Genomic DNA, 14,551 nt, shown 5'->3' on the forward strand with positions numbered 1-14,551 from the left:
GCTGGTTTGTAGCATCCCTGTGTGTCAGTATTGGTTTGTGGCACCACTGTGTGTCAGTATTGGTTTGTGGCACCACTGTGTGTCAGTATTGGTTTGTGGCACCACTGTGTGTCGGTATTGGTTTGTAGCATACCTGTGTGTCGGTATTGGTTTGTAGCATCCCTGTGTGTCAGTATTGGTTTGTAGCATCCCTGTGTGTCGGTATTGGTTTGTAGCATACCTGTGTGTCGGTATTGGTTTGTAGCATCCCTGTGTGTTGGTATTGGTTCGTAGCATCCCTGTGTGTCGGTATTGGTTTGTACCACCCCTGTGTGTCGGTATTGGTGTGTACCACCCCTGTGTGTCGGTATTGGTTTGTAGCATCCCTCTGTGTCGGTATTGGTGTGTAGCATCCCTGTGTGTCAGTATTGGTGTGTGGCATCCCTGTGTGTCGGTATTGGTTTGTAGCATCCCTATGTGTCGGTATTGGTGTGTGGCACCCCTGTGTGTAAGTATTGGTTTGTAGCATCACTGTTAGTATTGGTTTGTAGCACCCCTGTGTGTCGGTATTGGTGTGTAGCACCCCTGTGTGTCTGTATTGGTGTGTACCACCACTGTGTGTCGGTATTGGTGTGTGGCACCCCTGTGTGTCGGTATTGGTGTGTGGCACCCCTGTGTGTCGGTATTGGTGTGTACCACCACTGTGTGTCGGTATTGGTGTGTACCACCACTGTGTGTCGGTATTGGTGTGTACCACCACTGTGTGTCGGTATTGGTGTGTACCACCACTGTGTGTTCGTATTAGTGTTTCACAAGACAGTGTTTACACTGAGGCTCCAGCACACCCTGTGACGTCAGGTGCGCCTTCAGTCCCACATACCTATGAACGTCAGCACGCTCCAGCCAATCTCCTTACCTGTTACGTTACGCTTTCCGCCCGAGGGTTGCTGGGTAATGTAGTCCTATAGCCCTATGCAGCCGTACTGGGCATGCTTCTTCGCACTACAATTCCCGTGAGTCACCACGACCTACAGCAGTTTAATGAGTTGAAGGACTGTTCGGTGGAGGCTCCGGGGGACCTAGGGGCAGCGGGGAGCGGGTGTGTATATCGGGGGACAAATACATCGTTGTCATGTGTGCCTTTGTTTTGCAGAGTGAGTGCATCCATGTTGTCGCCCATATGGTTTCCGCCCTATGCTGTCCGTCTGGCTTATTCTGTGTATAACCCATGTCCTCATTGTGTGCAATGTGTATTACACATACTGTGACAGCAGCAAACCAATATGCTGCTTCTGTATGTATATTCTATGATCAGACCTATTGCTTGGCATATGATGCGCACATGGGATAATCTCTTCATGCATGTTGGCTCAAAAATTACATTGTTTTTTTAAAGGAACATATATTGAAATATGTCTGTAAACTTTATTTATGTGCAGCATTGGTGTAGTATTATCTTCATGCATAAATAATGGTAATCCTTCTGCCCATCCTCCAACCACATCCATCATTTATAGAAACCGGTATTATCTATATGAATTTACCTACAAATGTGCATTGTGGTGTATGGGGCCACAGTTACATTGTTAAGCAGACATAAAACACAGTTGTTGTCAGGGCTTAGCCTCACTATAGCAAATGTGTATGTATCTAGAAAAAATGAAAGTATGAGATATTGGTTCATATTTTGATCAACATTTGTAAGCTTGCAACCCACGTTAAGGTTCCTTATTTTTGCAAGTTCTACACTAACAGAGTTGCACAGTGATGACATCTTGTAAGATTAGGGGAGACATAATCTCATAGCAAGTCATTAGTGTAGTCTGAGCCTTAGATGCCAATATTTTACATATTTAGTCTTTATAACTATCATAATAGTATGGGCAGGCTCATTCAATGCAGCTTCCCTCAATTTACAATAACAAACACTGTGGGGATTATCCAGGTTATTTTAAATTACAATAATTGTATCATAATTCAGCCTCAATTATAGAAGTTGATTGACTCTGTCATTGGTTATCCTTAGATAAGAATATGAATATTTAGCATATGTTTCCAAATACCTCCCCTCTCCCTCCATTTGATCATGGTAGTCATACACCTGTTCTCTCATATTTGGCCTGGCCTCTCTATGTTCAGGTCACCCAGTATCCATTATTGAGCAGTCAAGTACATATCTTTCTAGTTGCTTTGTGCTTGTAGTCAATATAGTAGTCGGCGCAATAATTTTTGCACATACCCTTAATAATGAAATGTATGCCTCCTAATGTTTCATTTGCCAATGAGTGACATTTTTATATTTGTTTTAAACAAAGTTTTACTTGCGTTACTCTCAGCAGACAGCTATAAATTCATGTAACTTAAACAGGGTGTGATACATATGTTCAACAGTTACATGATCAACACTATTCTATAGACAGGATTGGAAAGTCAACAGTAATAACATTGTTAGGTCAACAGTTTGAATGTACACCATATTATTAGAAAAATTATCCCAAAAGGGATTAGGGCGCACACTGGAGATAGCTAGGGATGATGTCTAGTATGTGAGAGAAAAAAATAGGGAATGGAGAAACCTACTAATAAGTATACTACTTCGCTGCTGCAGACCCTCAATGGGTAGCTCACTCCCACATAAGTTATTAGAAAACACAAAACAACAAATGGGGGTCGCGCTGCTTGTAGTCAACGATATAAAAAACAATTTACTCGGAGGTTCTCCTGTCAATTGAGATAAGACAATCCACAGTATATAAAATGTAACACTGTATTTAATAAAATTGACAGTAGTCTATATTCAAAGTGAGCTTAATTGGCAATCACTAATGATCCAAATGACCTGTATGATAAACATGTATATAAAACGGACAATAAGTTAAAACAAAAACAAAACAAACAAATAACAACCGCAACTAAAAAAACCGATGGTGTACACATGAAAAATAGTCCAGATATACGTGGAACCTTGGTTATGGATCCAAAACATCAAACTTAGCAATGTGCACTAGTCAATAATGAGGTCTTTGACAGTAACTGCTATAAATATTAGCCCATTGTTACGACCTCCTCTGTATACGGACAGTGTGTATGGCAAAAAACAAACTCCACTAGCGACTTAGATCCCAAATGCAATGCCGTCTTGTTTTCAGTTGGAAATTGCTCGGCACAATCGGGTGGTTTACTTGGAGCCAGTTATAGTGAAAGCCCTCTGTATGGACCAACAGGTAATACTTAGATCCCCAAAAGCACTTGATGAATAATGGGAGATATTTCGCCAGTTAGATATGCCACACGTACGTGTGGCATATCTAACTGGCGAAATATCTCCCATTTTTCATCAAGTGCTTTTGTGCCGAGCAATTTCCAACTGAAAACAAGACGGCATTGCATTTGGGATCTAAGTCGCTAGTGGAGAGTTTGTTTTTTGCCATACACACTGTCCGTATACGGAGGAGGTCGTAACAATGGGCTAATATTTATAGCAGTTACTGTCAAAGACCTCATTATTGACTAGTGCACATTGCTAAGTTTGATGTTTTGGATCCATAACCAAGGTTCCACGTATATCTGGACTATTTTTCATGTGTACACCATCGTTTTTTTCAGCCGCGGTTGTTATTTGTTTGTTTTGTTTTAACTTATTGTCCGTTTTATATACATGTTTATCATACAGGTCATTTGGATCATTAGTGATTGCCAATTAAGCTCACTTTGAATATAGACTACTGTCAATTTTATTAAATACAGTGTTACATTTTATATACTGTGGATTGTCTTATCTCAATTGACAGGAGAACCTCAGAGTAAATTGTTTTTTAAATCGTTGACTACAAGCAGCGCGACCCCCATTTGTTGTTTTGTGTTTTCTAACACCATATTATTAGGTCGATAATAATATCCCTAATCGTATAATACTGTCTAAATTTCAAATTTATTTATACTGTTAACATTTGAATGGTCAACTAATAATACTGTCGAGATTTGAATTGTCGAACTTTTGAATGTTGACCAAATGAAGGGCTAACTGTGGAGCACATACCCTTAAACTGTACACAATACCAACTCGGACACATTTTTGAACCACTGAAGCGCCTCTCTCTCAAAGTAATTTATACATGTAAAATGCTAATTTGTTAGAATATACTTTCAGATAAGCAAGGGTGGCTCTGTGTTTAAAATATCAGTAAAGATTATGGGGTGCTACAAGAAATAATTGTGGAAGGCCACAAGCATTCTCTTGTCTAGTTGGACAGCCTTGCTTTAGATCAGTGGTAAGAACCTGTGACTATCCAGCTGCTGTGACTGGCAGTGCATCATCATTATCAGTTATTTATATAGCGCCACTAATTCTGCAGCACTGTACAGAGAACTCTCGCATCAGTCCCTGCCCCATTGGAGCTTACAGTCTAAATTCCCTAACACAGAGAGAGAGACTAAGGTCCATTTTGATAGCAGCCAATTAACCTACTACCGTAGTATGTTTTTGGAGTGCTGCTAATAGGAATTCCACAACAGCTGAGTAGCCACAGATTGTCCTAACCTGCCTTAGATAATCAAATACATAATGGAGCTGATGCAGAGTAAGTACTACGCCAGGTTGTATAATCTCTGCGCATGCCCAGAAAGAGGACGCACACATATGCAGCAAAGCAGATTTGTCTGATTCTGCCACTTGCACCATCCTGTGTTTGTAGGGGCGGAACGCAGGCGTACTAATGAAGGCCAAGTACTGTAATGGATGCAGGCCGGGAAAAAGATGCACATATGCCTGAGAGAGCACTATTTTTCCCAGGCAGTCAGGGGCTGCTTCATATAGTGGATAATGATGAAGGTCGTAAACACTAACAAACCGCTTGTGATTGGCTCTTTTACTGTTGCACCATTGAAGCTGATTGGTGTTTTCTTTGTCGCTTCCGTATATATTATGCTTTTGAGTGCATTATTTAGCACAATTTTATTGCATGTAAAAACATTGGCTGTAAGTGTCCGTGTCATGTGCCTGGCGTAGACCCAGTGCATATGCTTCTGATATAGACCTGCGTGGATCTTAAGATGTGTACGGCTCAGCAGATGGGGTAAATGGGCTTTTTTGGGGGGGGGGGGGCTTTAGTGTAAATTACGCCTATTTTGCGGCCAATTCTGCATCAGGCCCATAATACCTTTTCTTCTTGTGCTCATATAACTGTCTTTCATGTGATTACCATGCCCTTCTACATGTTAGTGTTAGGATACTGTATATGTTCCCCTTCTTGAATTGGTCATTCCTTCAAATATTCACTTATATGGATATTTTTTCTTAATGCTGAAAAATTGGTAGTAACAGTTGACCTTTGCCGTTTTGTCATTTTATATGTAACCCTTCTCATTGGTCAGTTCTCTCTTCCCTCACACAAGTGGTCAGTGAAATGTCCCTTGTTCTGGTTGTTAGTGCCTGCTGATGTTGTGCTGTGGGGTTTCCTGTGTGGCCTGCTCGTCCCCCTCCCTTGACCCCTGGACCTTCCTCACTAATGACTGGCTGGATTGTCCTACCCATCAGCCTGACCGCATTTTCCATCCCTGGGATATGGATAGTGTAAGTAGACTTCTTTGCTGTAGACACTTATTTTAGTGGTCTGGTACCCTGTACATTGAATGGCTGTATGTATATGTTGCAGAGATGCAGTAAAATGTGTATGTGTGTAGACTTGTAGTATTGAGGTGTCACTATATGTCATTGTGCTAGCAGTAGGTGGAAAGCTATGTCCGAGAGACTAATTGGGCTATATGCTTATGTGTAGAGCATTGAGGCGTTGGGTCATGGGGAGAAGTTCTACATTAATTGGAGTGTGGTGAAGTAATAGTAGAGCAGACATTAGGAGTGTGTTACACACCCTGTAATATCGCAGGTGATATTGAACAGTTAACCCAATATCTATCGCGACCGGAGTGGCCGTAATTTGACTGCAGAGCCCGATAATATTCTCAAGATCATTATCGAACATGATGGTAAAGACGGTCAGAAGATAGATGGGAGTTTGTAGGTGTAGTGTGAACAGTGTAGTTTTAGAAGATTGGAACGGAGACTGGAGTAGTCTGAAAGTGTGATTATAGGGGCACTGTGTACCGTGCAGCCAGGTATTGGGTTTGGTGGATTAGCAGGAATTCTTCAGGCTTACTATACTGGGGTGTTCAGTAAAGGCAGATACATTGCAGAGGTGAGCAGTTTGATGGATAAGTGGGAAACTGTGGAAGAATGAATAGTCCATATAGGAGGACAGTGTGTGGTATAGTCATACATGATAGCGGTAGTTTGGTGGAGGAGTGAGGAACTCAAGAAGTACTAGTGGCGCTGACAGGAGGTCTGTGTACATTGCATATTGAGAGAGACGTTGTTTGGCGTAATGAAGAGAGTTGGACGGGGGGTAGAGTACTGCAGTTGGGGCAGGTAGGATTATTGGCCAGTAAAGGAGCGTGTGTAGTGAGGAGCAGGCAGTGTTACTGGTTAGGAAAGGAGATTGAGGTAATGGGGTATTACTGTAGACATGGTGTTGCTGGAGTACTGTTTGTGCTGACTTTTGGTCTTGTTTCCTCCAGGTATGCAATGGCTGTGGTGAACCATCACGTGTGTCCTGTGGAGAACTGGTATATAACACACACACTTACTCTGCAGATTTATTGGGCCTTGTGATTTACAGACTATTCTAGACTCACCATATTTGGCCTCTCCAATCTGTATGAGCTGTGCCCTAGTCATTCATCATTTGGTGTGCTATGCACCTGATCGTCGTACCCACTTACTGTATACAGAAGATAATGCTTTCTGTCATAATGGTCTCTAACATCAGCTAGTCAAAAACCACCAATGTTGCCTTTTTAATTCAAGATATAATTGGCTGGTCTGTCTGGTACTCTCCTTGTCTCCTGCCTGGGCCACACCTATGTGGGGAAACTCCTGTTCTGGAAATACTTGGTGTCCCAATTCTCTTATGATGTTACTATTATTATTTTAGATTACTACCTGCATGCATTTCTAATGAATGTATGTACGAGTTAGCAGATGCATAAAATACAGGTTTGTGCACATGGATGTTGGCTAATTCCATTTCTCCTCTGTCCCATTTTTGACTGCTGAATAGATGAGACAGGAGCTCACCAGCATGACTGATTTCTGTGGAGACACCTGTGCAGCGCATACTACCGTCTCTGTGAGCTTCCATCTCTCCTCTGTCAAAAATGGAACAGTGGATAGACTATGAAGAAATCCATTCTCTGCCTGGCAATGTCTTGGGCTGGTTTCCAGTGTGGAGAAGAGACGGGGGTGGGCTAGTTCTGTATGTTTAGAAAGAGAAGTAAAACCTAGTACGGGGACTCACTGGGCAGAGATCTTCCTCTCAGTCACGCTCCCCCGTCCTCTACGCTAGTATTCTCTGTGCTTATTGCTGAGGTCTCGGATGCTGATATATATTCAGATTGGAACCTTTCCAAGGCAAAACTGCCTCCCTGGTGACACAAACTCTCTAACAAAGACACATTATGTTCTGCCAGCTGAAGGCACATGAGCAGAGTCTGGTTATTACACACCATGGAAAACCCTTTGTGCTCTCCGTGTGCCCCATGTGTAGCACAGCTGCTGTAGAAGCAGAATCTGGCACCAGACTTCTGGGCGATGGCATTCTCTTAGGAGGTGTTAGCAGGCAGCACGATGGTATCTCAAATAGACAATCACTTTATCTTCAATGGAAATTTTGAGTCTTCCTATCTCCAGTGAGCTGGGGTTCAGTGATGAGTTGAGGTGGGAATTCCATATCTAATGTAATTGCTCATGGGGAAGGGACCACTCTGCAGATGTACCCACAAGTATAACACATCTCTTACAGGACATACAACGTGACGTGCTCCGATGACAACACTAAGCAGGGGGAACCCAAATCTTGCTGCACCTTAGAGGATGTCCCCCTCATCAGGTGATTTCTGGACTCCTCTATCACAAAAACCTCTTGGTCACTGCATCTTCACTGCCAGCATTTCTACTAATCATGGGTATTCCCAGTAATGTCTGTAATCTGTTTTTCCTGCTCATTACACCTCCTCTGTGGCCTTCAACCCTCTTTGACATGTTTTAACCCCAACATGTATATATCCCTTGTACTGACGTTATTTCTTTTGCCTGTCTAATCAGTAAGTGTGGGACATACCCGCCTGAGAGCTGTCTCTTTAGTCTGATTGGAAATGTCGGCGCTTTTATGGGTGAGTAGTCCCCAATAAACCTTTTATTGCTTCACAATCCAGTTTCCACCAGTGTCTTTCCTACAACCCTCTCTGACATCCGTTCCCTGTCCCTCCTCCTACCACACTTCTCATATCTTTCCCATTGCCATCTTTCCACCCAAACATTTGACTTCTCCCCATCCATCCCCTGCCTCCCTCAGCCCTATGTCCTGTGTCCCTCCCTTCTCCCTGACTCTCCTCTCTCTCAGTGGTGATGATCTGTTTGCTGAGATACAGTCAGGTCATCGAGCTCAGCCACAGTTCCTGGCTGAACACTGTTGCTCTAATCTCCGGCTGCACCAACGCGGCAGGTCTAGTGATGGTGGGAAACTTCCAGGTAAGAGCACAGTAATTTGTATAACATTGTCTTCCTGTCTGTATTGTTTTGGTGTTACATCCATGGGTTAATGTATTTTGTATTGCAAACATCAACTCTTAAAGTTATTCAATCATCTAGATCAGGGGTAGGCAACCTGCGGTTCTCCAGATGTTGTGAAACTACAAATCCCAGCATGCCTTGCCACCTATCTGCTTATCTACTGGCAAAGCATGCTGGGACTTGTAGTTTCACAACACCTGGAGAGCCGCAGGTTGCCTACCCCTGATCTAGATCATTCATGGCTGTTCTGTTCTAATTTTAAGTCATATCATTGTCTCTACCCTGGCAGGTGGATTACGCAAAGTCTCTGCATTATATCGGAGCAGGAGTGGCTTTCCCAGCTGGGTTGCTGTTTGTGTGTCTGCAGTGCATCCTGACCTACCATCTGGCTGCTAGCGCTCTAGACTACTGGGTGGGACACCTGCGTGTAAGCCTGACCATTGTGGCCTTAACATCACTTGTCCTGAGTATCCTTCAAAGAACCAGTATTTAATGCTTTGGAGAAAAGTGAACAGGAAATATGTGTTGTGTGTGTGTGTGGCTGTAGCAGAGGATGTTGCTGTATGTGTATATACAGAAGTAAAACGCGTTGCTCTTTGTGTGGCCAAGTAAGGTGAAACGTGTTGCTGAATGTAGTTATATTGAGACTATATGTGAACAGGTGGCATTGATTGCGCCTGTAAGATATTTCCCTTAATTGTCTGTTCAGGTGGCGTCTTTTTTATCCATGAAAGCTTCCTCCTTCAGCACTTGGCTGCAATCTGCGAGTGGATCTTTGTCCTGGACATACTGGTCTTCTATGGGACCTTTGCCTATGAGTTTGGCTCTGTTTCCAGCGACACAATTATGGCCGCTCTGCAGAGCACTGCTGCCCGCAATTGCAAGTCACCAGGAAGCAGCAGCACGTCCACTCACCTCAACTGTAATCCTGAGCGGATTGCCATGATTTGAGGAGGATATAGAGTGGGCCAAGGACCCGCCAATCCCTGACACTCAGGATTATTTTTAAGACTTTCTTTTTTTTTTTTTTTTTTTTTTTACCAAAAATAAAGAATCGCAAGCCAATTTTAACTCTTTCCAGCCAGACAGGTGTATGATATTGTTGACTGGCAGCAAATGGGTTACGTAAAACACAAATATTCACAGATTTTTTTTTTCATGTGTGTTTCCATGTCTAACACTTTTCGACGAAAATTTACTGCTGGGTATATCTTATAACGCACCTTTTTGTCTACACACAACAGAAGTAACGAGGTGGTGGGCTGAGCCAGTACTCATAATATTGCAGTATATCGATCCACTAGTAATCAGTGACCTAGTCCTCAGTCGTCTCCTTTTTAATGCATATTGGTAAAGCCCATAAAATGGCTGCTTCCGCTGTGTGTAGATGACAGGTGTATTTTTAGGTTTTGCTGTAGGGAAACACCATGTGGTTGTTCTGAATAACTGTGGGACTTCAATTACACATATTGGGGTAAAACTAAAGCTTTTTGGGACTGAAACAAAAGGTGCCATGCACAAAGTACCTCTGGGTTGCTGGAATCCTGATTTAAGGGGTAAATCTATCAAACCAAGGGAAAAAGTGGAGGTTGCCCATAGCAACCAATCAGATACTAGCTATCATTTTCTAGAATGTGCTAGATAAATGATAGCTAGAATCTGATTGGTTATTATAGGCAACTCCTCCACTTTAACACATTTTAAAGGGTTTGATAAATTTACCCTTAAGTGTTTTGTATACCAATACTGTGCGTTTATACATGGAAAATGTTAAAAGCTAATGCTCATTATTCCGTAAAATGATGCACAGTATTTATACACTGATACTGAACAACTAATTCTACAAAATTCAGGGTGAATCGGGCACTGGCTTTGACCAGCATATTGCAGGTTAGATTAATGCAAGTCAATGTGTGGTTTATGTGTTTGATAATGATGCAAAAGCGCTTTTGTTACCTCACGATTTCCATGTTCTGAACACTTTGTCTTTTTTATGTAGGATATGGGATTTTTTATTTTATTTTATACGTTGCTATTTTGTCCATAGTAAGTATGAATACAGGCATCTCACACAGTATTTTGCAATAATTACCCCAGATCAATCACAAGGTGTTACAATGTGATACTTAAGCAGGACAGGGACAATGTACTGTTATGTCACCCACCTCAGGGTCGTGTATCCACAAGCCTTAAAACTGTAAGTGTACGGCTTTGTTTTCTTTTCTTGGAGAGTGACTGTTGCTGCTTCAGCTGGGTGGGGAGTGCTCTTCCTGTCTGATACTGATACAGACTTCCTCACTGCCAATTATCACATACAGGAAATCTTGTTCTTAGTTCAGCAGGGCAGAATATTCCTGTTTCTCCACTATCCCAGGGGATCCACACAGTTCTTCATGCTGCTCTAACAGAGGATGGGAGTCTTGTTACAGGATAGCTCCTGGGTATTAGAACTATATTATTTTTGTGATCCTTGAGGTTTTTTTTGTTTTTTATTGGTAATAAAAGTGGAATTTTAGCAACTTTTGTCTGGACAGTTGTTTTTGTCATTCCCAAAATGTTGTTAGAAACAATAGAGAAAAATAATGATCTGATTGGTCGTCTTAAAATGGAACACTCAGGACTGACCTTTCTGGAGTTTGTATGCTTTCCCTGTGTTTGTGAGTTTCTTCCCACAGACCAACAAACATACTGGTAGGTTAACTGTCCCTAATGTGTGCAGTAAGGGATATAAATGGTAAGCTCTGCTGGTGCAAGGACTGATGTGAATATATAAACATTGTTCTGTACAGCGCTGGCACTATATAGATTAATATATACATCTCTCTTTTCTGCCATTGGGGGACACGATGGGGTATAGTTAGTGGAATCTGGAACTAGGGCGCTTAAATCTACAAGACTTGAGCTAGCTCCTCCCCCATGATGCCCCTCCCCATCCGGAGCCAATATCAGTTTTAGTTGGTGCACTTTGGACTAGAGTGCGTTTTATGTTGGGGTTTATTTGCCCAGTGTTTTTATTTTGTACGTTTTATTATTACTTCAACACAGATGAGGCAGTGAATATCCTGACGACCCCCCCCATGCATAGCAACGAGCGAGCAAGGGAAAAGGCAGAGGAAGCAGATAGTCAGTTTTCCAACTTTGCCTCAACTCTTAAGAGATAGTTTTCAGAGTAAATTTAGATTTTTACCCCTTTGCAACGGATGTCAAACAGGTCGGAGAATTCTCGCAAGGTAGACCCTCCCATTGTCTGTCTAGGACCACCATTATGCTGGTCCCAGGAGCGGCCTTGCACTGGAATAGCGCAGAAAACTGGTTTTTCTCCTTATGTATGCGGCAGCAGGTTTGTTCAGACCTGTTATGTCCACAGCCTAGGTGAACAAGGCATAATGGGTGGTACAGTTGGCTACAGGAAAGCAGACCTAGAACTGAATTGTTAGTGTTGGCAGAACACATTCCGGATTCTTCTGATTTTTTAGGGCAGGCATCATTAGATGCATCTTTTCTCAAAGCCAGGCTGCCTCTGCACTTACCGTAGCAACCAGGCGTTACCTGTTATTTATCAAGCTGCGGGTTTGAGAAACTGGAACCTGAATGCTTTTCTCAGTACTTTTTCCTCCGACTGTAGGAACCACTGCAGACAAAATGACAGCTAGAATCTGATAAATTTGCCCCCTGGTCATTGGATGCAGAATGTAAGTGAGCTTTGGAGTCCCTCCCGATTGGTGCCGAGTTACAACGGATCATTAATGTAACTACAGCAGGTAAGAGCTCCTTTCTTCCGTTTAGGAACCCGAAACCTAAAAAGGGAAGGTATTGTTCACTCAACAGACCGAGAGGAACCTCTTTCAGGGAACAGCCTTTTCGTGGAGGTTCTCTCATTATCTTTCTGGTACTAAAGATGCATGGGTCATTTTGACCGATTTTTCAATCTCGGGTCCCTCAACAAGCTTGTTTGAGATGGAGTCATTGCGGTTGGTGACTGCAGATATGGAAAATGGGGAATACATTGCATCCCTAGACATAGAAAATGCCTACCTCCATGGACAGGACCTTGAGTATCCAATAGGCTGATTAGGCTACACTAGGCTTTTGGGGGGAGAGGGAGGGGTATGAACAGAAATTAAATTTGAATGAAAATAGTTGAACGCCTAAGTAAAAAGAAAACCTGAAAGAAAAATTGTAAGGTTTCAACCTTCACGTATTCCAATGAGCCGTCCTTGGGTGGGCAATAAACAGACAAGTAGGAGAGACAAGGATGGCGACAGGCACAAGCATGACAGCCCACTGCACCCTCGGTAACACTTGTTCATGCCTCTGTTCTGTTTTTAGTGAAAACAAGATTAGTGCCAAACATTACCATGACCCTTTTTAAAGAGCAGTTTAGAAAACACAAACATTGGTGAGGGGAAGGGGTGAAGGACGCCAGATACTAAATTAAGGTCGCATTTGTTGTTTTTTTTTACCTACCATGTATCAGCCTGGTGTGGAAGCGAGGGGGTGCTACAAGCGTATTAGTCTAGATCTAGTGCAGATTTCATCTAGTGCACTTGTTTCCACCAATCCCCATTGCTTCTACTGGTATTAAAACAAAAAATAAATAAAACAAAACCTAAAAAGAGAATGGGTAGCTGCCATTTTGTTAGTCCTGGTCACATCTGTTCCTTAAGAATGCAGGTCTGCGCTATCCATTTTCTTCCAGAGCAAGTTGGTGTTACTGCAAGATCTGCAGACTTTTCTATAGGGGGGGTTCTTTATGTTCAGTCCCCCTCTGTACATCCTGTAGAACCCGAGACCTAAATTTAGTGCTCAGGGTGCTTTTTTACTCCCTGTAAAGTCCATAGGGGGTAGGGGGACCAGTCTCACTCCCCTCGCTCTGGCTGTTCTGTTGTCATGTATGCTCCAGGTATGTTGTTCTGTCTATTTAGGCTCGTTCTCTTCTGGGTTTTAATATAAAACGGGGGCTGGCTCAGGATGGGGGGGTGGGGGGACATGGCCTAGTGGGGGAGGAGCTAGCCTCAACTCTTGTAGATTTAAAGTGCCCTAGCTTCACACTCCACCAACTATAACCCATTATCGCAGCGTTCCCCAATGAATTAAGAAATGTATTTTACGGTGAGTAAAAATCCTCTTTATGCTACATAATTATTTTCTTGATTATTTGGCCACTATTATTTACTATAGTAGCTCCCACTCAAATTAATGCAGGTTGTGTGTCATCCATAAGTCCTGGTATAATTATATTGGTATACAGGGTAATGGACACTAAGCCACATAAATCTGCAAAACTAAGGTTATGTTCACTCAGGTGTAAGTCTCCGCTCCATACGAGTTATGTCAGTTAAACGGAAGCTCATGGAGATCATTGATCACTATAGAGAGGTGCTGGCACCGCTCACAAGTCGGTCTTTCCATAACTGATGATGGAACAGGGACAATAGAACCTGCTCTGTTTCTAATCCCTGCGTTGTCATCTGCCTCCCTAAGGTGACTCTGGGCCAGTGATCGACAACTTGAAATAATTCTGTGGCCGCATGGAGCAACCCTCTAACCTACCAAAGAGCTGCACATTACCCTTCATCTCCATAATAAGTTAAAATAATTCATTTAATCAAAGATTTTAAACAAGTGTCAGAAGCTATAACAAGGAATGTGACAAAGGAGGAGCTGGGGGCCGCAGGTGAAGGATCGTAGGGTCGTATGTGACCTATATCTGCACCAACGGCTCTTCATGGAGATCAGTGATTTCCGTGAGGTAGGTGTCTGTAGGTGCGTTTTAATAAATTAACCCACAACCTACCACACTCTTGTTTTGTTTGCCCACATATAGCCAAAATACTAAGGTGGACCATGATTTAATGCACAGTGAACCCAGTAAAAGTAAAACACACTTGGGTAGGAGGTGTGTGTGTGTGTGTGTGTGTGTGTGTGTGTGTGTGTGTATATGTA

General features: G+C 42.6%; 1 protein-coding gene across 3 annotated transcripts; it reads left to right on the forward strand.

The window, feature by feature from the left end:
- Window positions 1-972: 972 nt before the first annotated feature.
- Window positions 973-11,124, forward strand: TMEM150A (transmembrane protein 150A). Of its 3 annotated transcripts, none has more exons than XM_075207301.1 (8): window positions 973-1,078; window positions 5,408-5,551; window positions 6,553-6,600; window positions 7,836-7,922; window positions 8,138-8,205; window positions 8,436-8,563; window positions 8,895-9,072; window positions 9,315-11,124. In XM_075207301.1, the coding sequence occupies exons 2-8, from the start codon at window positions 5,487-5,489 to the stop codon at window positions 9,554-9,556; spliced, it is 816 nt and encodes a 271-aa protein (XP_075063402.1). In that variant the 5' UTR covers window positions 973-1,078; window positions 5,408-5,486; the 3' UTR covers window positions 9,557-11,124. The 3 variants fall into 3 exon arrangements, with proteins under 3 accessions (XP_075063402.1, XP_075063401.1, XP_075063403.1); XM_075207300.1 differs by having other exon boundaries at window positions 1,009-1,133; XM_075207302.1 differs by lacking the exon at window positions 973-1,078 and having other exon boundaries at window positions 5,388-5,551.
- The last annotated feature ends 3,427 nt before the right edge of the window (window positions 11,125-14,551 follow it).

The sequence above is a fragment of the Mixophyes fleayi genome, chromosome 4 (assembly GCF_038048845.1).
Source record: "Mixophyes fleayi isolate aMixFle1 chromosome 4, aMixFle1.hap1, whole genome shotgun sequence".
NCBI classification, from domain to species: domain Eukaryota; kingdom Metazoa; phylum Chordata; class Amphibia; order Anura; family Limnodynastidae; genus Mixophyes; species Mixophyes fleayi.

Coding starts and splice junctions, on each gene's coding strand:
- TMEM150A (XM_075207301.1), top strand. CDS start 5,487: ATGACTGGCTGGATTGTCCTACCCATCAGCCTGACCGCATTTTCCATC. Junction 6,601..7,835: donor GTGTGTCCTGTGGAGAACTG/GTATATAACACA, acceptor CATCTCTTACAG/GACATACAACGTGACGTGCT. Junction 8,206..8,435: donor AAATGTCGGCGCTTTTATGG/GTGAGTAGTCCC, acceptor CCTCTCTCTCAG/TGGTGATGATCTGTTTGCTG.